The sequence below is a fragment of the Eupeodes corollae genome, chromosome 2 (assembly GCF_945859685.1).
Source record: "Eupeodes corollae chromosome 2, idEupCoro1.1, whole genome shotgun sequence".
NCBI lineage: Eukaryota > Metazoa > Arthropoda > Insecta > Diptera > Syrphidae > Eupeodes > Eupeodes corollae.
In genome coordinates this window covers 86,637,542-86,661,666 of record NC_079148.1, presented here as the reverse complement: position 1 = coordinate 86,661,666, position 24,125 = coordinate 86,637,542, and the positions used below count along the sequence as shown (strand labels likewise).

The window sequence follows — 24,125 nt, the reverse complement described above, 5'->3', positions numbered from 1 at the left end:
GCAAACTCTTTCAAGTTTCATTTATAAATCAAATTAAAAGCTCTTATCTTTGTGCAAAAACAAATAAAAAAGTAAATGCAATCTTGGAATAAAAAAACTTTGTGCTAGTTGAACTAAAATTACGTTACATTATTATTATACTGAAGTAAATCATATACGATCATTTAAAAACCCTTAGTTTTATGATTTTTGAACACATCCTTGATACAATTTCCTGAGGTGAATTTTAAAATTTTGAAGATTTATGTTTGATTTTTGAAAATAATTGAATTTATTGTAATGGAATGATTTGTTTAGGCTATTAAAACAAGTTAAAATAAATTAGGTAGCGCAACAGTTCGTACTGCTGCCTAGTGACTTACAACTCTCAACCATTCATGTGTTTGAGTCACTTAAGGTATGGGGAGGACCTACAGTTTTTATGCCGCATCTGAAGGGCTAATTTGAGAAAGCACTTTTTGTGACCATGACACCACGGCTTTTTTTATAACAAAACAAATAAATTTGATTGCAAGTAATAGAATGAGACAAAAACTTTAGCTCAAAACGAATGAAAACAGAGAAATCAAGAACTGACAAAAATTAAGATATCTATATTTTGTTGTCAAATGGCATAAGTTCCTGGGCACAATAGGTCATATGCTAAAATATAGGAAAGTTCTCAGAGTCAGAGCTGACGAGCTTGAACTCGCATGCGAGATCGATCGAGCAGAATCGGACTCGGACTCAGTTACATATTCAAAAAACGACTTCACTCTCTACAGTTCCGACTCAGTGATATGAGAACGATCTCAAAGATCTTGCCACTTGTCAATTAAAAACAAAAAAATGAAGTTTTAGGAAACATTTTGCTGTCGACCTTCACAATAATCTCTCTTTAACTCTACACAACGGTTCCAACGTTTCTTCTATGATTGGAAGCACCATTGGTAGTCCTACGAAGTTAGCCCGTTTAGCACCACGGTTAGAACTTCTTGGACATTTTTTACGCCGCCATGATGAGTTCCCTTGAGGTGCGACTTCATCTTGGGGAACCGAAAAAAGTCGCAGGGAGCATAATCGGGGCTATAGGGTGGGTGAGGCAATGTTGGGATGCGAGATAACAGATCCTCGCAAATCGATTTCCGCATTGGTTATTGTTCATGGGTGAGAACTTTAGGCACCATCTTTGCGCAGATCTTTCGCATGTTCAAATGCTCGTGCAACATCTTTGCGAACCGTTTCTTTGTTGATGTTTATCTCGTATAAGATAATGCACAAATGCTTAGGCTACGGTCAGACGTGATCAACATGCTCAAACCAACATTCGCGTCGAGAGGTGACGGGAGCTCCATCGATCGTCCTCCACCGATTCACGCCCTTCCTTGAACCACTTTGCCCATTCAAACACACGCATTTTTCACATGCTGTCGTCTCCATTGACAATCTGCAATTTTCGGAGGATTTCCGAGGGTTTTTCGTCAGATATTAATTGTCACACCTCGTAAAGTTTTACCGGAGAAGTCGCTGTTACCAGTTTTAAAGACAAGAAAAAGAGATGCTATGCTTAAAATCATAGAAACATTTAAAAACAAATTTGGCGAGGACATAAGTGAAAAAAAATACTAAAAAAGTGTCAAATATGAAGTCCCGCTTAAAAAGCAAAATAGATTTAAAAAAAACTGGAAATAAGAAAATAATTCTTAGGGACTAGGAAAAAGAAATTGCTTATTTTGATAGGTCTGAAATTAATCCAGAGTACCAATGGCGTAAGGCAACTCATACTTACTGCTCCATAACCTTTGCGAAGTGTGTGGGAATATGATCCAGTTGGACCGCCAATTTTTGCGACTCGCTTTACCACCCTAGATATTGTTGATCGATTGGCACCAATGTCTTCACCAAAACCGCTTTGAAAACCAGGATCTCCTACACAACGCAGGAAAATCTTAATTTGTTTCTTGATGAGTCAAAGCACCACCGCGTGTTCCCAGGGTTGGGCCCAAAAACACGTCTTTTCAATAATTACACACCAGTTTCAATAAATATACAATTTTCGAAAATCTTCACCAATTGGACATCTTCTATTTTTATAAACACGATTTGTAACATAGTTATTCAGAAACTCGACCTTTTTGATAGTTGTTTATCGAATGAGTAAGAACTCACAGCTTGAGATCGATCTCGGCCTCTGTGTATATTTTTTGCGTACCACTCTAACAAAGTTCTCAGAAAAGTGAGTAAAGAGCTTGAACTCATCTTTTCGCATATGACCCAATGTCATCATTAAAATTCCTGCAATGCAAACAAACGGTTTTTGGAGGGTGAATCAAAGTAGGTTCTGAAATTTGTGTAAAAAAACAGTTATTTATTCACTAATTAAGCATCGGTTCCTATCGATCACCGAAATGAATCGACAATGATCGCGGTTAGCAGAAAGATCTGAGGGTCTCAGTTACTTAGGTTATGGCCAATATTAGTTGAAAAAGACTCATAATTTGAAATTACATATGTTATATTTACTGTCAACAATTGTATATTCATGCACAGTGAGGCAATCACCAGAGAGCTTTAACAGTGCAATAACTTATTAAAATCTATAATTGTAAGGATAAAAGGTAAATATTCTATGTTTCCTGTACTGTAAAAATAATATGCCTACAAACTTTTTTAAAGGTTTTGTTCTTTTTTCCTGGAATGTCAATAATTTGTTTCAAATATGTAATTTTAGTTTTAGTAAAAATAAAAATATTTTCGACACAAAATTCTCCCGTCTCTTTTATTATCGATGTGAAATGGTATTAAAATATCGGTCACTAGCTTAAAAATCTTGTTCAATCTTTATTTCTTTTTTATTGGTGCTATGTCAATAGAATTGACCAATGGCAACATTTTCAAATCGAATTTAATATGCAACATTTTAAAGGAAACAAACAAGTACTAGTCTTTTACAAATTTACTGACATATTTGTATCGGTAAGTGTACGGAGAGGTTTTTGAAAGTTTAAAATTAGAAAAAACCGTGACTACCCGTAACAACTTATCGAATATGTACACATAATAACATGACCCAGTATAATATTTTATTAAACTATCGACTATTTTATTTGAATGTAAAGTTAAATGCATTCGAAATTACAATTATATTTTTTAAAGGCAATTATTATTAATTTAAAATCGAACTATATATACAAATATTAAAGTTTCATATGAGGAAATAATTACTTTATTTTTTGTCTTTTCAGAGTGAACCATCAATATAGTGCGATATTTTTCGTCCAAACTAAAGCAACATAAAAGGGCAAATAAATAAATTTCAAAGACAATTAGTTCGTATAAATGTCTGACGAAATCCCGTCAGGCCGTTTGTCACAAATATTTGAGTCTCTGTCATGTTTTAGTGAATTGCAACAACGTCAAATTAACGATCCGACGTCTTCATTCTTAACAGCAGTACCTAATTCAACAACAGCTCAATCTGTTTCACATAATTATTACATTCGCCAACCTGATGGATCGGGATACTACTTATCCAGTGGCACGCAAACTTTTCCATCGGCCTCGTCACAAAGTCATCATTTGACACAGCATCAGCAGTATTATCAGCAGCAGCAAAATCGGTCACGATGCGATTCGCTTTCCTTAACGTCGTCCCCATTGATGACGAAACGGGCTACATCATTCAGTGGACAGATTCCTTTAATAAGCACACAAGGTACTCGAGTACAAAGTGCTGCAATTGCATCTGGAAGTGGGGTTGTTGCAACTTCTGCAGCTGCAATTCAACAACAACAAACGTCACAATCGACTCCGAATAGCCCTCGGTTGATGCCCCGTCGTTCGCATAGGGCTCCCCCGATACCAGCAAAACCAAATGCCGCGTTAATTGCAAGTCCTGCCTTAATGGCCATGGATGTCGACGCTCCTTGGCCGCAATTGTCTACTCTTACGGATCATTTAAATGTACATCAAATAAATAATTATGTACAAGGAGTACCCGAGGTATGTACACACAATAGTAAAAAAAAGTATATGAATATATAATATAGTTTTCAACTTCTCGTTCGTTAGCTTACTAATTATGTAAAATTGTGAAAACCCAAAATTTTACAAGATCCATTAGTTTAATTACTTGGAATTAGATAAATGCTGCGTAGTAGACCATAATATGTCCCAGTTTTGAAAGTTCTTCGCTTGAAAAAGTGAAAGCTTATTGAATAAGCCATTGTATTTAAATAAGAAACTGTCAATAAAATGTAAATATTTTCCACAAATATTTTTTTTATATAAAATTTGTTATAATTTTAAAATTTATAAATGTATGTTTTGAATTTTATGAATATTATGCTTAACAGTAAACCATTTTTTTTAATCCTAATTAGTTGTTGTTATTGTATACCCCATGTAAAGCTAACAAAAAACACTAGTGAGATTTAAGGAAATTAAGTGAGATATTGAAAAGGTTAACTTGTCAAAAACTTTCCTTAACCAACATTAAGGCGAGATTCGTTTTCAGAATAACAAAATTCCTAGGAATAGGTCATTTGTTTAAAACGTACGAAACGCCACGTCATCCTCGGTTCCAACGCTCGTTCACAGTTACCCTTCCTGGGTAAGCTCGCTTGATAAAGCCAATTTGCTTCCAGTTCCACTGTTTCCTTTTAATGCGACGCTATCAGAGATTGTCATAAGTTCTCCCGTATTTGAGAGTGTATATGATTTTATGGGACGAATCTTCTTTCGCATTCGTGCAGTTGCAAGAGTATTGAAAGACATTGACACACATAAATCCGCTGACCCGGATTGAATCCCAATTCAACGATGTCAAAGCCGTGGCATAAGCTTTTACATCTTTCCTTCTCTACGGATCTCTTTCCGAAAAACCGCATTTGTCCAGCCTTTCCCTAAAGATGATGAAATATTAGCTTAAGAATACCGAAAGTTCAGCTTTCTTATAGCAATAGCTCCACTGGTGTTTTGATAATTTATGTAGCACTGAAACATATCTTTATATCATTTTTGGGAAAGTAAGATTATTGCACTCAATATTTTAAAAGAATTTTATAGAGTTTGACACCAAGCTCTCTTATCAAAAATGTTTACTTCGTTAGATTAAAAACTACCTTCCTAACCGTTGAATACAAGTTGTGTTGGATGGTTTTAAGTCTCTTCCTTATATTCATAAACGATCTTTTGTCGGGCACTTCTAATCCATTAAACTGTTTCGTTTACAAAAGTACCCTCAGTTTTTCATATTCGTTTCTAGATTCACATCCTTGTCCTTTGGATGTAAGACTTCAACGACAGCTCATTAAATTCTGATCTCGATAGCAATGGGAAATTATGTAGAATATAATGCTTCAAAAACCTATTACTGTCTTCTGGCGTAACCCATTCCCGATGCAGCATTCCATGAATGGCACTTGCATTTAAGAAACAAATCAACAAGTTCCAGTACTCGGTATGTGTATCACAGATCACCTCTAATGGAATGATCCCATATTTGATGTTTGTATTTGTATTTGTATTTTATTTATTTCAAAAATCGCTTACAAGGAAGGACATAAATCTTATTAAAAGTATTATTAAGACTTCTATTTACATATCAAAGGAATTTTAACATCAATTGTTTGCCAAACAGTTGAAAAGCAAAAATTAAATCTACTTATTCTTCTCATAGCGATGGGCAGAGAGTTCAAAAGGCGTACAATATGAATAAAAAATTGACGCTCAATATTTAGAAAATTTAAAATATTGAAGCAAAGAACCTTGTTGATGAGGGAAATTCAGCTTACCGTATAGATAATCAGGTTGTTGTGTTTGGATGATTGCATGCAGGTAACTCAAAGAGCGAAAGTTTATTAAGCTGTCTAGGCTACAATCAGAAATTCGTACCGCACAAAGGATATGTGATCATAACGACGTAGATTATAAATATAGCGGGAAATATTGTTATAAGCTATTTTTTCGGCTAGTCACACAAGATCTAGTTTACAAAAGATTTCACACCCATACAGTACAATTGGTAATAAAAGGGCCTTAGCAAGTAGCAGTTTAGTTTTGATCGGGATGAAATTTCGAGTGACTTGAAGAAGGCGGAGACTTCCATAGAATTTATCAATGCACTATTAAGGTGGTCACTCCTAGGTTTCAAGCAGTGCTAACATATTCAATGGTTCGTCGTCAAGTTTCAACAGGTTTAAACCCGATAAATCAAAGTTTTTGCGATAGATGGGAGGGCATGCTGATTTGACAGTGCTAAGGTGGAGATCGTTTTTTTTTTACCACTGTGAAATGCGGAGCAGTTCCTCGTTCATTAAAGCTACGGCATCATTTTTAACCCCAAAAAGTGGACCTATCAGGAGCTGCAAATCATCAGCATAAAGATGAATTAAATAATGTTTAGCAACTTGTGGTAACTCATTTATGTGAGAAGAGGATTGGTCCAAGAATAGATCCCTGTTGCACTCCACTCAAAACATTGCGAAATATGAACAAGTATGCATTGGCTACCACGCATTGTTGCCTTCCGTTGAGATACGAAAGAACAAGTTTACAGTACTCTAAAGAAAGCCCAATGTTAATTCGCAGCTCTTTACAAAGAATTGAGTGGTTAACAGTATCAAAAGCCTTTGAATAATCTAACAGTGTTAGCAATGTTAATTCGCAGCTCTTTACAAAGAATTGAGTGGTTAACAGTATCAAAAGCCTTTGAATAATCTAACAGTGTTAGCAATGTAACCTGATCGCTGTCCATTGCCATTCTTATTTCATCATTTACATAAAGTAAGGCGGATTTGCAGCTTCGCTTAGGTCGAAAACCATCAGACTGACAGGTGCTTAACAGGTTGTTGATTGTAAGATATTTTTGGGTTTGCCCAGAATAGCTTTATCAAACACCTTCGAAAGAAACTTAAGAATGGCAATCGGCTGAAATTCTCTAGCAGTACCTGTTTGCTTTTTGGGTATGGAAATAATCTAAGCCTTCTTCCATTCTAAAGGAAACTCGGGAATAGTCAATATGCTGTTAAATATATAGGTTATATAGTGCAGTACATACATGAATAGTCTCAAGAACTTAGTGTCCATTTGGTCCAGGCCAGTGGGATTCGATTTAATTGATATTATTGCCTCTACCATGTCTTCCTCTTGTATTCTTATAAAACTCAGAGAACTGTTGACAGCAGTTGGTTCCTCTTTTGTAAGGGAATAAACGGGTGAAGCAACGTTTAAGGGCATGGAAGTTAACTTTTTGTTGAGTGCATCACAATAGACGTCACCAACATGCTTTTTAGATTGTTTGCCAATAACTTTTTTCTTACAGGTTTTTCCATAATTGGGCACCAATTTTAAGAAATTGTTTCTTCAACAAGACATCTAGAATGTGGAATGCTTTAGCGAACTCTGTTTTTCACTTCCATTTTAATATTCAAAATTGGAACATGTCTTTTGCCATCTGGTAAAATTTTGAGAAAAATCGAAATAAAAATAAAATCTTAAAAACTCTTTAGAAGCTGGTAAAGATTGATTTTCGACTCGAATATAACCATTTTCAAGTTTTAAAGTTTTGTAAAATTTAATTAATCATAAAAAACCAATCATTACTACCAAATTTCCCATCCTACAAAATATAAAGATTTTCAACAAAATTCTTCTTCCCTGAGCTGCTTCCCGAATATATTTGAAGTTGCAATAAATATTGAACATACGAAAATCAATACAAAATTTCACAAAAAGTATTTATGTTCTACAACTTTGTAGAATTGAGCAAATATCCATATACCATTTATTTAATTCCAAATGTTTTGTATTTTTGTATTATGCTTTTTCACTTTTTATATTCTGTGTTTTTATTTATTCTTATATAGATAAACTGGCAAGAACGCTGCCTTGAGTTGCAATTAGAATTACATCGATCAAAAAACCAGGCTGGGCGCATACGAGATATGCTGCGCGAAAAGGTAAGTGGCAGTAAATTTATAATCTGAGAACTGATCATTTTACCAATTTGAGTGCATAAACACGGACTAGCTCTTATACCCTAATGTTTATTCAAATGTTCAGCAATATAGACGATCTTTCTATATCCAGGAAACAAAAGAAAAAGATAATAAAAAAGGTTTGATTAGATAAATATTAGCGCAAAATTTTAAACGATTTAGTAAAATGTTAGGGACATTTTTAGTAATTTAATAAGCTTAAAAGATGATTTTCCTAATTTTAAACGATTTGAACATCTTACTATTTTTGAACAATTTCACGGAATGGCTACTTTAACTTCACACTCAACTGACATCTGTTTTATTTGAGCGGTGGATGCAGCTGTGAGTTCCAATTAATAGGTTCGTTTAAGCATCTTTGCTCTGTTTATATTTGCGAAATGTAATTTTTTTAGACATGTTTGAATGCTAATTTTTAATAAAAGTCAATTAACAATTTAATTTAATAGTTAGCAAAATGAAAAAAAAAATGTTTGGACTCCCATAGTAAATTTCTAAATATTTAGCAAATTGCGAACTATTAAATTGTAAAACTATTTTAGCTTAAGCTATTTGTATGCATATAAATTTAAACTAATGTTAGAAAAATAAGTTTAAGTTAGATAAAAATAATTTTAGTTTTTTAAAACTTATTGGTCCGTTTTAACAAGATCCAATGCCCTAAATAAACAGTGGTTAAAATTAAGGTCCCGATGTTGATTTTTTTTCGGGCAAAAGAGCTATTGTTTCATTAGCTATGTGGCATCATCCTACGATAGCGAATACCATTGACAGTAACTGCCTGACAGGCCATAAACCGCACCAAACATAATAATTGCGTTTCTTTGGTATTTCATACATAGTACAGTGAGAAATGGCCAACAAAATGATCCGCAGTAGCCAGATTTTTGTATTTAAAAATTGGCACAACTAAAAGAAGATCTGACAGAACAATAAAAAAAACACACACAAATAGAAAAAAGTTTTGTGAAAATCCAAAGTTAAAATTAACTAAGCAAAAAAAAAAAAACGAACTGAAACTAATAAAATGGACAATTTTCAAGAAGGAATGTTAAGAAAACATCTCGAAATTGCGATTCTTAAAAAAGTTCGTTTAACAATTATTGCAGCTTTGACATAAAATTAAAACTTCAAGAAACTTCGTAGACTACTACACTGAAGCTCGCCTCAATTCTTTTATACCTTCATCGAGTTGAAATGAGCTTGATTCGACTCGATTTGGAGTCTAGTCAAAATTTGTGAAGGAAAACCTGTGTGGAGGAGCTGGCTTTTTAGATAATGCATTATGGTCCGTTTATTTGCATGTTTTGTTTAAAACAAATTTTTAAAAAAAGTACAAGGAGTATATGGTGCTGAACTATTCAGTTCTTTATTGTTTAACACGAATCAAACTATCTCACTTGCACTTCACACATAGAAAACATCGAAACACCATTTGCATTTTAGAAAGTACTGTCAAACTTAATCATTTTTAAATCTTCTTGTGCGGTGGAAACACCAAAAAGATTTATTCAATCTAAACTGAGATAAACCGTTGGTGATAGCATACTTAAACTTAATTATCTTTTCTATTGTTTTCTCTTGCAAAATAAGCCCAGTTAGTAAATTTTCATTACCAAAACTAAGTAATATCAACAGTAACAGATTGATTTTTCCCCAATTCAAAAAACACATGATTCCAAATGCACTATAACTTAACGAACACAGCCATGGAGATACAAATGGAATATCAATCGTACGGGATAAATGGCTCTTCAGCAATATTTCCTGCAGGACGAGCTGTACGAGCATGCACTTGTGTTTTTACATCTCCTACAGACCTGATTTGCTCAAATTTTTGCACGATCTTTCCGAATGTATGCACATTTAGACCATTAAATTGACCGAAAAAATCACAAAGTACACAAAATACAATTTTATTTGGATACTCATTTTTAGAATGCGCTTGAAAAATTTTAACAAATTGTTCAAATGTGTAAATTATCATGGATCAAATTGTGTTAATCTGAAATTGAGAAATATCAAATGAAATGCAACCAATAACTTGACATTTAGATGTGGTTCACAATGAACATCAGCCCTTAAAATGTAACCACCCTTTTAAAACGTCCATTAAACAAAACAATTGAGTTGTTAGTATTCAATCTAATGAATAGAATCACTAGGTTTAACTATGTATTGTACATGGTTATGCAAATAGGATATGATTGTGATGAGCCACGGAAGGAATTTTTGTTCAGGATTCAGTGATGTCTATGATAATGCTGTAAAAGGGATGCTTTGAAAAAAAAATATGAAAATAGAAAGCATGTTTAATGGAATCAAACGATAGCTTAGTAGGCGATTGTGTGTATTATCGCTTCATGCATTGCAACAAAATTCAAAGTAGGTTTTTAGATTTAAAGAGGTTGTCTGCGATAAGCAGGTAACTCGTAACTGCTTGTTATTCTTGGAGGACATTAAATGATCTGAGAGGTACTTCAAAGATATGTTTAATGTTTTTGTTGTATGAAGAGGATAATGTTCTTGAAAAGGCAATGTACCTTGAGTATAAAAGAGCATTCTTTTAGCGTAGGAGCATTTAGATTATCTTAAGAGACATGAAGATATTAATTTTAAAATATGTATATACATTAGACTGATTCAAAAAGTTAAAGTTCTTTAACTTTCAATCTCAAAAGTTCGTCGTTAGAATTTTGTGAAACTATAACTTCACAAAAAATGTTAACTTTTTAAGTATATGTTTGACTTTTTTTTAAAGATTTAACTTGGTAAAAGTGTAAACGAGTCTGACAATTTCCTCATTGTACGACAAAAACACAAATAGTTTGTTCAGACCTATTGTCTTATTCAATGCTATCGAGGTCTTCGTGTGACATTGATGTTTGTGGTAATAATTTCAAACAACATTGTAAGTTAACACTGAGCGATCCGACAAGTTCGAGAAAGGATGAGAAATTTGAGCTTCTATAAACAAATTTACAAAAATATAATATTTACGATGTTTTATTTTACAGGACTTAAGGTCTTGCCATTTACGAGATATTACCAGAAATTCGAGAATTTTTGAAAAAATTAGGTTAACATCGTAATTTAAAAAAAAAAACGTTAAAAATTTAATAACATTAGAATTCGTTGATGTTTTTTTTTGAGATTCTAAAAATTTTGCGATTCGGAACATTTGTGTGACAAAAAAAAAATGTTACAAAAACTACTGGTCAAATGAACTTGGTCTAAAAACAGTTTTCAAAATTTTAAGTAAACATTAGCGTCATAAAGATCGCGTTGAGTCAAACAATCGCTCCTTAATTCTACCGGAATTAGTGCGAAGCATTGAAGTCTGTTCAAGCATTCTTGATTTATGAGTATAGTTACTTACTTCACTCTCTTTTACATAAGTGCATGGATTTATAAATAATTGTTTAGTTATTTTCAGTATAATAAAGCAGTATAAGAACGACGTCGCGTCGTTTGTCTCCCTTAAACCAATAAAAGATATTTAAAATCATCGGACAAACTTACAACACAGTTTTATATTACATATCTTTTTTAAGAGAGTAAAGTTAGTTTTTGCATTATTTTAAAACCTTAAATAGTTTTGCCAACTACTTATAAGAAATCAAATTTTAACTAACAACAATCCATTTTAACTCTTAAATTGTATTTCCCATAAAAAGTTGCAAAGTCGTTTGTTTTTTTTTTCAAAAATAAGGTAGTCTAGAACTTGACAGTTAAGTAAATACTGTCTGCTAATAATTGTTAAATATAATATTTAAAACGAGAATGTTTACTTTAAGGTTCGATGTCTCTACAGAATGAACATAATACAGAAAATTGTTATTAAATTATTAAGTCAATTTTTCCCTGATAAAAATATGATAAACTCTAAAATTCTTTAGTTTAAAAGATGCAGGCTAACGTTAAATTTTTGCATTTGTAAAAACATATATCAAAAATTAAAATATTAACTTTTATTAAATAAATATCTGGATAGTTATGATTAAAAGAAATAAATAGAATTAAGAAATCATAAATACACATTGAAGTTTAGCCTTTAAAAACGCCATTCCTCAAACTTATAGCATTATAAACCTATACATTCTCTTCTTCGTCACCCTGGTCTGGATTACTTTTAATGTTAAAAGTAAATATTTATAAACTATAAATGTAAAGCTCAAACTCACAACAAAGCTGTTTGCTTGATCAAACCGAACTTTCGTTTCTAGTATTTGTTAATTAATTAAAATACACTGAGTTTCAAAAAAGTGGCGCACCTTGAAATTTTGCAGCATTTTGAAGTAACTTAAACAAATAAACGTTTTTCATTTTTCATTCATGTAAAAAAAAGTAAAAAAAGGAAGAACTTAGAAATAAACCATAAATTAAGGAAAACAGGAACAAACTTCATAACTTGACATTTTACATTTTTTTTTTAAACTTTGTCCTTGTTTCTTCAATAATGCGTATTGCCTCCACGAACATCTTGGATAAGGTTTGTTACGACGCACGGTATCGTCCAAATTTTCCCATTTCTTAACTAGGACAGATCTCAGCCTGTTGAGTGTTTGTGGAAGGGCGGGTCGCCTTTTTATCATTTTTCCTAGTAAATTCCAAACGTGTTCGATGGGATTCATATCCGGGCTCATCGCGGCCAAGCCATTACATCGATATCCACTTATTGTAACGCACCTAGCAACGTGTGGTCTAACATTGTCCTGCATTAGCAAGAAATTGTCTTCAATAAATAGTATGTGGTTCCACCACATATGCCTCCAGAATGTTGTTGATGTTGAAATTGGAGTTTACCGATACTTCCACGATGCACAGCTCGGTGTTTTCGTAGATGGCAAATTCCGCCCACACCATGACGGAACCTCCCAAGAAATTCTCGCGCTGGGCAACCGTTTCCGATTAATATCTTTCAACTGATCGTCTCCACACTCTGCCACGTACATCTGGTGAGCGCAGACAAAGCCTGGACTCATTAATGAAAAGAACTCTACCCCTGTCGGCCTCGGTCCAATCTCGGTAAAGTTGAGCAAATTCGATCCGACGTCTGCTGAAACGTGAATCTTGGTATATGAGCAGGTCTTCTTGCTCATAGGCTACTCTCCACTAATCCCCCTCACCGTTTGCGCACTCACAGTTCTTCCCCTAACGGATCGAGGTCTTTGAGACAGCTTAACCGCTGTTTGGTGACGATCTGGAAGGCTTTGAAGCACCAAATATCGATCATCCCTTCTTCTTCGTCCATCCTCAACTAAAGTCAGCGCCTTGGCGGCTTCTTCTGCCGTTATTTGCATTTTTTCACAAAAATCACTAAAAAACTGATAAATAATCAAATTAATATAAACCCATTACAATAGACTAATTAAAACATTTATGGGATCACGGAAGCCTAAATTTGTATAACTCGCGTCTATTGTAAAAAATGATAAATTTAATGCACTAATGTAATAAGGAAAATCGAAAAATAATATGCAAACATAAGTACACACAAATATACAGATAAACAAAAAAAATAATCTCTGCAAAAACATATTGGTATATTATCAAAATAATAACACATCAAAAAACATGACTGCGCCACTTTTTTTGTACCTCCGTGTATATTTTATTCACTTTGAAGCTTTTAAATTTAAATTCGTCTTTTGAATATTCCCTGTTATAAAATTTCATCCGTTAGTGCACCAAATTTGGAGTATAAAAATTATTTTACAGATGAGGAAACGTCTCCCCACTACTTGAGAAAATATCTATTGGTGTTAAATGTTCGAAAGGTCAAATACTTCGTTGATATCTTCGGCACCCGTTGAAAGGCTACAAAACCTCATTGACGGTAACTTTTGAATGAAGGCTAACCAACTGTTCTGCCAATAGGTTAGTTTCGAGGTTTTTTTAATAATAAAAGTTCTATATGAAGTATAAAAACCAAGTAGAGACTTCGCGCAAATTAATTGAAGATCGCCGCAATGAAACTAGATCCGTTAAAATATATTATTAGTAAAAATACATTTTAATAACTTTCTTTATTATCTACACTAATATTATAAAGAAGAAAGATTTGTATTTGTGTATGTAACTATTAAATTAAAAAAGGACTGGACCGATTTTAATAATTCTTTTTTCATTAGAAAGCTACATTATCACTCAGTAACATAGGCTATATTTAGTACTAGATTACTATAGAAATCTTTAGAAATTCCTATTAAACCAACTGAAGGTGTAAAAAAATTGCCATAAATTGTCTTTCATCGCATAGGACAAAGAATTAAATGACAAAAGTTTAAGAGACTTTAGATTACCTTTTCCGAATCGCTCACAAAATGTAGTTGATGGCAGAATTTGTCAATTCAAATGTACCCAAGTTAGTGGCAGATCAAAAAATAACGTTAGATGCTATGAGTGAAAGTTTGGAAAATAACGGTGGCACGGGTAAAACCTTTCTTGCCAATTTAGTATTGGCAAAAGTACGGTTATACGAAAAAAAGCACTGGCAGTGGCATTGTCAATAATTGCTGCAAATTATTATTAAATGATAGGAAAACGGCTCACTCTACGTAACAATTACCGTTTGCTTTTTTTTAGATCAACAGTCTGTATGTTCAATCGGAAAAAATGATCCACTGGGAAAGCTCTTACAGGCCAAGTCGCTGATTATTTTGGATGAGTGCACCTTGAGTCATAGAGCTCATGTAAAACAGTGGTCCCGCACTGCACTATGATGCGGCTGCTGGCTTGCTAAAATTAAAAATAGGTACGCCTGTTATGCTTTTAAATATTCCCTCAATCCTGCTGGCTTGCTAAAATTAAAAATAGGTACGCCTGTAATGCTTTTAAAAATGTTTGTAATAGTAAAATACTATTGATCAAAGGATTAAGAGATAATGTGATTGTAGCAACTATTATTACGGGTCCAGCGGCCGGTCAGCTCGAACGTTTGCCCAGATACCGATGATACCAACTGATTTGCCCATACCTTTAAAAGGTTAAAGTTCCCTTTAAAAATATTCTTTGTCCTATAACAATAAATAAATCCCAGCGCCAAACTTTTTCCATAGTTGGTATCGACTTAAGGAAAGAGTGCTTTTCCCACGGGCAATTGTATGTGCCACTTTCTCGAGTAGGATCTCCTGAAAAGCAATACGTTTTGTTGCTACCTACAAATACCACAGCCAACGTAGTGTATAGGGAGGCTTTAAGATCAGCGTACAATTCTTTCTAGTTTAGTGATTCATGGTCGTTTTAATTAGCAGGCTTATAACTTAAATATCTGTACTTATTTATGTCTACCGGTGCGAAGGCGGACGTTATTAATAAATACAAAGCGTGTAATGAATTACAATCCATGAAATCAATTACCTTAAATGTAGTTAACACCGTGTTTTCCTTCAATTACTTGCAAAATCCAATTACTATTTTTAATTATGTTATTTGCAATTGATTTTTTTTCTTTACTTACAACTGCAGGTAATGAAAATGTATAAATTTTAATTGCAATAGAAAAAGTTCAATAGTTAAATTACTTGTAATTGAAATGAAAGTTGAAATAAATTGCAAAAAGTAATCATTATTTTCCAACTCTGGTTCATATAAACATTATCCACTAAAACCAACTCAGAGCTTGCCGCAAATTTGATATTTGGTCTTATTTTATTTAGCGTTTTCAAATGTCAACTAATAATTTGGTATTTAAACATTTAGCTTGATGCTTGAAATTTAAGATTCCCAGAGTAAACTGAGGCATCTGCCAATTCTTACATCAGCCAAGGACGAAGGAATGCATAAATACACACATTTTCCTCATTGACTCTCAAACTTTGCTCACCATTAATTTACTAGTCATCGATGCGAGAACCTTTCGATACAACTTGGTCACGGTTGCCGCCTGCAATAAAAATTCCCTACAAATTACAAAAGTATTCATTTTCGTGTATTTGTGTACTGGATTTACCACAAGTAAAGATTTACGAAATGAAAACTGAAGACGGGGAATTATCCTTAAAGTTTGAATTCAATTCTTAAACTTGTTTTTATTTTTATAACATACTTGTTCAAAATAAATGTTATAAAAATTAATCTCTTAATTAACGTTAGATAAATTTTCTGAACACTAAATAAATACAAATTAAACTGCGATCATAAATAGTAAATTAAACCAACTTACAAAAGATTTAAAAGAACGAACACGGCAACCGTGACAGCATTGGTAACTTTGTAGGCAAAAACTTCTGGGAGCATAATATGTAGTAGCTTTTGAGAAATCCAGGTGCTTGAAGACCTGAATCTGAGGGATTGGTTTTGTATAAAAAGTCCCTCCTCTTTGTACTAGTAAAACAATGAAATATGTGTCTGCCCAAGTTTTCTGATGTACATGTACTCGTAAAGGCTGATCCTTGGAATTGTGGACTGGGTTTCATATAGTAAGTTTTCTCTGTAAACAATTGCGACAAGTCAATGCGGAGCCTTATAAATTATTCAGATAGATTTTTAAATTTCAAGTACTGCACCTGGTTTCGATTATTGAATTGAACTTAACTTTGCTTAGCTTGGTAACATTCAGGTATACTTATACATACATATACTGTTCATACATATATTATTTATACTCTCAAAATTTAAGTTTGCATAGCTCCTTAGTAGAGAGAGAGGTAGGTTAATGATAAAATTAAACCCTTCATTATGAAAAAAATTGTATATTAAAACAAAATTCTTGGTGTTAAAGGAGTCAGTTCAGGCATTTATTAAATTCAATACTACAATTATATGCATGGCGTAGCTTTGATGAAAAATGTAGTACATAATTAGGTTACGTTTTTTTTTTATTAACTTTCCATAGAAAGTTATTGTAATAGGTCCGATTTGTCAAATTAAACATTTTGACATTTCTCGGCGATTCAAGTTCCCTGGAGTCTAATAAAAGATTTTTAGACAGATGTCTGTGCGTGCGTGTGCACGTACGTTCGGAAAGATTTTTTCGTCGTCCCTAACTCAAGAACCAGTGGAGATATCGACTTCAAATAAATAAATATCTTACGAACCAATAACTCTAGCGACATGAATTACATTTTATATTATATTAAACTGTTAAAGGGGCGTATTATCACTCGCGAGTCGAAAATTCGCCTGAAGTCGAATGTTTTGGCGAATTAACAGTTTGGTGCTTTACCAATGGCGAACTCCGTAATTCGTCTTTGAAAACAAAACTGCCAACATTAAAAACTGAAAGTGAAATGTCATTCATTGTCATACATTTTTATAAAGTCAGATTGAAGAATATTGTTTTTGTGAAAAAAGTAAATAAAAATAAAGATGATTAGCAGCGTTGAATTGTTTTTCGAGGATGAAAATGAAGAAGTAACAAATAAAGAAGAAAAAATCATGATCTACAGATTGAGGAGAAGTTTAAGAGATGCTTCCAACCCACTGGAAGTACCAGATAATTTGTAATAAAATTAACAATTACTTTGATAAAATTTAACTAGATTTTTTTTTCATAGAATAGTGTTATACTTACGGCTTAGCAAACACGCATTTAAATATGTTTAAAGTCAGATAAGTTCAGGATTTCAAACGACTCACAGTTCTGCAATTCCACCAATTTTAAAACTTGCATGGGCACTAAGATTTCTCGGATGTGGAAGTTATCAAAATAGTGTAGGAAATGACTTTGAGCTAGGTTTCTCACAACCTACAGTTACAGTAGTTTTACAAAGTTCTTAATTTGCTGGAAGCAACAATCTGCCCAGTTTGGATCAATGCAGATATGACCACTAATGAAAAGCAAGAAGCGAGAAACTAATTTTCAAAGAGCAGGGTTACCAGGGATAGTTGGTTGTGTAGACGGAACTCACATTGGTATCATAGCTCCTGCTCAGTTACAACACCAATATTTAAATAGAAAAGGTTTTTACAGCTTAAATGTGATCGTGGTAAAGTACTTCAAAATTGAATCTTGATTATTAGGTAAGACTTTTCCAAGGCGTGTGACAATAATGGAGTAATAAGATTTATTGATTCTAGATATCCTGGTTCTACGCATGACTCGTTTGTGTGGAATCATAGTGCGTTAAAGGATTTGTTGGAAAGGTGGTGGATAAATGGAGAGCGGTCAAGATATCTTGGTATGTGAGAAGGAAGTATCTTTAACTTCAATGTCTGCATCATTTGAATCGGGTTGTTTCACTGTTGCAGTTGAATTTGTTCCAAACGTATTACCCATTGGATTTACAGCCTGCTGTAAACTTAGCAAATTGTCAACTGCCTGTTTCAAATGGAACAAAGACAACTACCGAAAAGGTCCTTCACCTGTTGCGACTACATTCTTTTTATTTGTCGCGATTTTCTTCTTCAGTTTTAATTTATAGTCCAGCCAAACCTATAAAATTTTATTTTCTAAAACCTTTCGAAATATTCTTTGTTACATACTTATGCCACTCTTAACCCTCTCGTATAGGAGGTCCAAATGCGTTAAGTTCAAGGGCAAACGAATCCCAATATTGGGCTTGGTTTTTTTTGGATGATCCAAACGTCCCGACTCCCTTGGCAATGTCGGGGTTTGCCTCCATTAGCTCCACCAACTTTGAGAACTGGGCCTTGTTGGTTCTTTAAATGCTATACCAATAAAAGTTGTAACTATAATTTATTTAATAATTATTTAATTTGTTCTTACCTTTGTTGATTTTCACTAATTTTTTTTATGTCGCAACAAAAATTTAGACAACTATTTCGAATTAAAAGAAAACTGTGATTTTTTCAGAGTCACCAAGAATTACAGTTCGACCAATTATGAGAGATAAAAGCGAGCATTCACCAATTGTAATAGAACGACATTTCAATTCGCCAATTTTTTGAAGTTTAAGGCGAACGTCAACTTGGTGAATTCCAATCGCTTATTTTTTAGGCGAGTCGCGAGTGATAATACGGCCCATAACTTTGAAAAAAAAAAACATATAATAGTTTCTTTTTTTCTATATCAACGAAACTGAGAATAAAAATAATTACATCTCCAAAATAATTGTATGCAACGAAGAATAACGGTTTTGACATCTGGTGAAATTTTGAAAAATACCGAATTGACATTTAAAAAAAATATTACTTTAAGTTGGTAAAAAATGATTATCGACTTTAATATTCTGTTAAAATTTTTTGGATATAAGCTTCATGGGAATGTTGGGAATGATCGAATTGACAGTTTGTCTTACTAAAAATAAAAACGTTTAAGAAACATTTCTGAAACGTGGTATAACCTGATTTTTGATTCAAATATCTTTTCAAAAATTCCAAATATTGGATTCAAACTAATTTCATCTTACAGTTCATATTGTTTTTGACATTAAGTAAATTGTTTGAAATTTCCTTTTTAATAAAAAAATAAATCTACAAAAAACGTTACGCAAAATTGATAAAAATTGATATTCGATTCTTGATACTACTAAAATTGATTTTTGACTAAAGATCTCGTTAACAAAAAAATATTTGAAAATTAATCTATTTCATCATAATGCAAAATATTGTTGGAAATTTTTGTTCATTTTTATACAAATTTAACTGACAACTTTTTTTAAAAATACGTAAGCCTACAAAAACCACAAAAAACTGCTAAGAAATGGTTTTCGACTTGTTAGGAGAATAAAGAAAGATATTTACTTTAAATTATTTATCTCACACAAAATATTGTTATGCACATTTTGTTAAAGTTTTTAGCAAGATAAATCGACAGCCACCATGGGAAGTTACCAGTGTTTGGTCGCATCCCTGCCTATTTTTTATTTTACTTATTCGATACTATTTTATCATACGTAAATGAGTTTTTTAAATGTGTAACTATTTATGCAACGTTGAATGGATAAATAAATAGTAAAATCCATAAGTAAGAATTCCGATATCTGGCTTCAACTTAATCAGTAATCATAATTTGTTAAAAGTTAATTTTATTCTTAGATTCTTGTAACAAATCGTTGGAAAATTATATCAAAATAACACACTAAAATAATATTAAAGAATTAAGGGTCACCCTGTAGCCCTCACCACTGGCCAATCATTTTTTATTCCTAAAAGTTAACACAAATAATATTTTTAAACACTACTCTCTACACCACTTTGAATTACAGCCTTTGAAAGTCCGTTATCGTTCTGTAAACTACAGAAAATATACATTCTATAAGAAAATCGATAAGAAGAAATCTTAACATACCTACACTATACATTCTTCAAAACGATTGTAATAACGGTTCTTTTTGTGTCTTTCCGTTCTTAAAAAAATGTATTTTGGCAAACTTAAACTTAAGTAATATCGAAAAGTCTCCCTGGGAGTTCATAAATTTAACATCAAGGTTCGTTTCATAAATACTGATATATGTAACATGAATCTTTCCCAACTATTGGAATTCTTCTCTCAGTTTTCAGTAAGAACAGAACTACATTAGTTGTCAGCTGGTTTCTTTTTATTCCTCAAACAATGCTGTGGGAACATGTTTTCATTGGAAAGTCCGGGAAATCCTTTTAATATAATTCTATTTTATGATAGGGCTTTCCAAAAAAGTAATTTCTTTCGTGCGCATGAATTTTGTATAAGAACCATTGAGGACTTTTTTGTCAAATATCCCAGTAATTTACTTCACACCTTTGTTGAACTTGAATTTTTAATTTATCTTATGGAGCATATGAATTTTGGTAATTTTGTTGGTCCCTAAATATTTGGTTAGCAGCACATCTCCAAGACTTTCGCCGTATGATATAATATCTATCCCGTTGTGAGGCGGTGGCAATGGGGTAGTTGTCAGAAAGTTTTGAAAATCTGGGGAAGAATTTCATTTTTAACATACCTACCTTATGTGTATCGTTATTTGTCTTAAATGTCCTCCGATGTTGAAAGACATTTGTAATATTTTTCTGGGTGAATATTTATATTGTAGTTTTCACTTTTCATTCCACTTGAGAGCTCTTATCTAAAATATCTCACAATTTCTCTCTCTGTCTCTCTTTGAACAGTGTTCTGCGCGAAATGGTACATTTCTAGAAAGTATTTTCTCACCCAATTCGTGAAAAGGCCAGAGAGAAATACATCAAGGAAGTACTTGAAGTTCAGTTGCACTCAAGCTTTGATTCGTGATGTCCGGCGTTCGTTCCCAAAGTGAATTCCTTACCTCTGCTTCTCTCAACTAAAAAAAAAAGTTGTTGTGTAGAACTTAAATTGAAAATTTTGAATCAATAAAAATTGAGATTTTAATGACACTTTAGAAACGTGCACAATTTTCTTCAATTGAGATAATATTTGTTCCCGCTTGTATTCCTTCCTTCCCATTTTAAAGAAATCGAAAGTTTGAAAAAGAAACGATGGAAAAAAATATAAAAAATGTTCGCGCGGTTGTGATAAATTGATTTCGTTCTTTTCTTTTTTGCTGGCAATAGAAAAACGTTCATGAAAATTTGAAGGAGGGAGAAAAAGTTTTTCCAAATAATATAAATTCCTTGGAGAGAAGGAAGTTGAAAAGTGCAGGTGTTGTGTGAATTTTTTTGTGATTTAAGGAAATTTTCAGTCAGCCTTTGTTTTTTTTTTGGGGGTAAATGTGAACGTGAAAAAGTTTTTTTTAAAGTTGAAGATTTATTTCCTTGGGAAACTTATAAATGATGCAAATCTTTGGATTTTCGTTCAACCGAATATTTATTTTCACTTTTGTTTGATTTTATTTTGACATATGTATGTAGGTATATGAAATCTGATTTCAATGGCACATTAGCATCGACTTCTTATCATATTTGACGAATGTTTGCAAGTAGTGTATTTTGGAAAACATTCGTTAAATGCCTTGAATACAAGTAATTTTCCAGATTAGCTATTTAAGAAATATTTGTTGCTGATCATTTAAAAAAGAAAATAATCCATTGTTGAAGATTGCAACATTGAACTTAAATATATCCACATTTTTGTGAAAGATTTTTAATCGTCTTTAAATCAATCAAGTAAATAATAATTTAAAATACATAAACATACATTTATGACACAAAGTGAGATTTTAGATTTTTCGTTTTCCAGAGTATATTCTAAGCTTTTTTCAAGTACCAAATAAATTTGACATATTTTGACAAATACCATAGTTGGATGCGAAAGAAATATTTGCTGGTATTTTTGTAAATCAAAACTTTAAGAAGGCATTTGCTCTGTGTTAAATGCAAGTGAAAAAGTTATGAAATATTTTAAAATTCAAGTACCTACAGATCAGCCGATCATCGTTTACAATAATGTTTATAAAAGATTTTGCCACTTATCATATAAATGTTCATCTTCAATTGCTCGCTTTTTGTGTTGCTAGTCATAGCTCTAAGAGTTTATTTTGTTTTTCTCGTGCAATTGCAGAAAACAAATTATGGTTGAATTAAATCGTCTTCTCGTTTCATTAGGAAAACAAATTCCAAATTAAGACTTTTGTAATATTTTTCTCACTAGAGTGACTTTCAACATAGGTATATGTTATAAATATACTTTTAACTTTCCCAACGTTTCAGTAGGGATAGTTGCTTTATCGTTTCAAAAAATCTTCTTTGCAATAAATCCTAACTCCTTAACTCCTAACAACATAAAATGAATAAAGACCTTATATTTTCCATATCGTCGGCTTAGAGGTTAAATCTGCTAGCTCCATTAAAGTAAATTTTACAGGAGAAAGAAATAACTTTTAAAAATGGTTCTTGGTGTTAATTTAAACAAATTACCATTTTGTGTGTTGAATAGTACTCTTCATTTCAACACCTAAGCAGATTCAAAAGGACGCATTCTTTCGTAGCTTTTTGCATTTTTGTGCGTTGGCATGTTTTTTTCCGTAACAAACCAAAACAAATGTTGGTTTCCGCTGGTTTTCCTAAAAAAATTAAAACAACGTTATAAATTGTTTACCAATAAATTTAATGTAATTTTCTTCTAAATATACTGTTAATATAAACTGTATTCAACTTAGGTTATCTTTCTTAAAGAAATAAAACAAAAATAAATATAAAAGACCAACAATAAATTATAAAAGGAAAAAAGAAGAGGTTTTTAAAGATATTTTAAAGGAACACTATTATACTCAAATAGGAATTTGAGGTTAATGAGGTTGGTTGTCGTAAAATTGGCTTCATGTAAGGTGTTTTTTAAATATTGAAGAATTTCCTGGCAGTTATGTTCTTCCTGGTTTGGTGCAGGTTTTGAAGACAGCTAAAGTTGAAGTCCAATCATCCGAAAACCTTAGATTGAAGTAAAAATCACTATTGGGAACATATCGAAATGCTCTAATATCATTAACTTTAGCATCACCATTGCCCCAGCCAGGCCGAATACTTTTAAAAAATTTAACTTCGATAAAATTAAAAAGAAAAACCTTATGATTCAAATAATTACATAAAACATCTTAAATTTTAAGAGAATACAATTTCTAATTTATGCCATTCTGATATGGAGTTAGCAGTTATTCTTTGATAATATGAGTTAGCTGTTTTACTCTTCACGCGAATTCGTCAACTGAAAATTGTAAGTGAACGTTAATTTTGATGTCAGATTATAAGTCTTGCTTATACCTTTCCAACTGCATAGCTAACTAATTCGATCAAAAGTGAAGTAGCGAGGCTTGCACTCCAAGCCCACGTTATATTTCTACACGAAATAAGTTCAAATTGTTATGTTTTTTTCATCAATGTTTGATTTTCTGGAATTTGTTTTGTTTGTTATTTATTTAATTTGTTTAAAATCGATAAGTTGTTGACAAAATATTAGTAAGATTGATTTTTCGTTTTTAATGTTTGCTTCTGCAAAGTAATTTAGAATAATAGAGAAAACAATTCCTTTTTGCCTCTCAATAATGTTTTATGTTATAAAAATACTTTTCATTATAAGTAACAAGAAAGGCATGTAACTTTTAAAGATCAATCCGCCCTGGACAAAAAACTAGTGATCCCAAAATTATACAATGAAAAGCTTAAAATCAAAAAAAATGTTGTATTTACAACAACTTAAGGTTGTTTTACACAAAGACTACCACCAGCTTTTATTTTAAGCCTGAAAAAACCACATCTTTATAACAAAATATCTTACAAATGATAAATAAAACTTTATTAAACAAAAAAAACTTCACAATTTCCTTTTTTAATTTTTTAGAACGGTTGTTTGTA

The 24,125-nt window shown here is 32.3% G+C and overlaps 1 protein-coding gene across 10 annotated transcripts in view; it reads left to right on the top strand.

The window, feature by feature from the left end:
- Positions 1–24,125, top strand: part of LOC129948559 (uncharacterized protein CG43867) — an 89,357-nt gene that overhangs the window by 5,626 nt on the left and 59,606 nt on the right. For 7 of the 10 annotated variants that reach the window (XM_056059646.1, XM_056059642.1, XM_056059644.1 and 4 more), the window contains exons 2-3: positions 3,225–3,981; positions 7,848–7,940. In XM_056059646.1, the coding sequence (XP_055915621.1) occupies positions 3,319–3,981; positions 7,848–7,940 (756 nt within the window). In that variant the 5' untranslated portion in view covers positions 3,225–3,318. Of the gene's footprint in view, positions 1–3,224; positions 3,982–7,847; positions 7,941–21,100; positions 21,481–24,125 lie in introns of those variants that run through there. The other 3 variants (XM_056059649.1, XM_056059648.1, XM_056059647.1) reach the window with 1 other exon arrangement.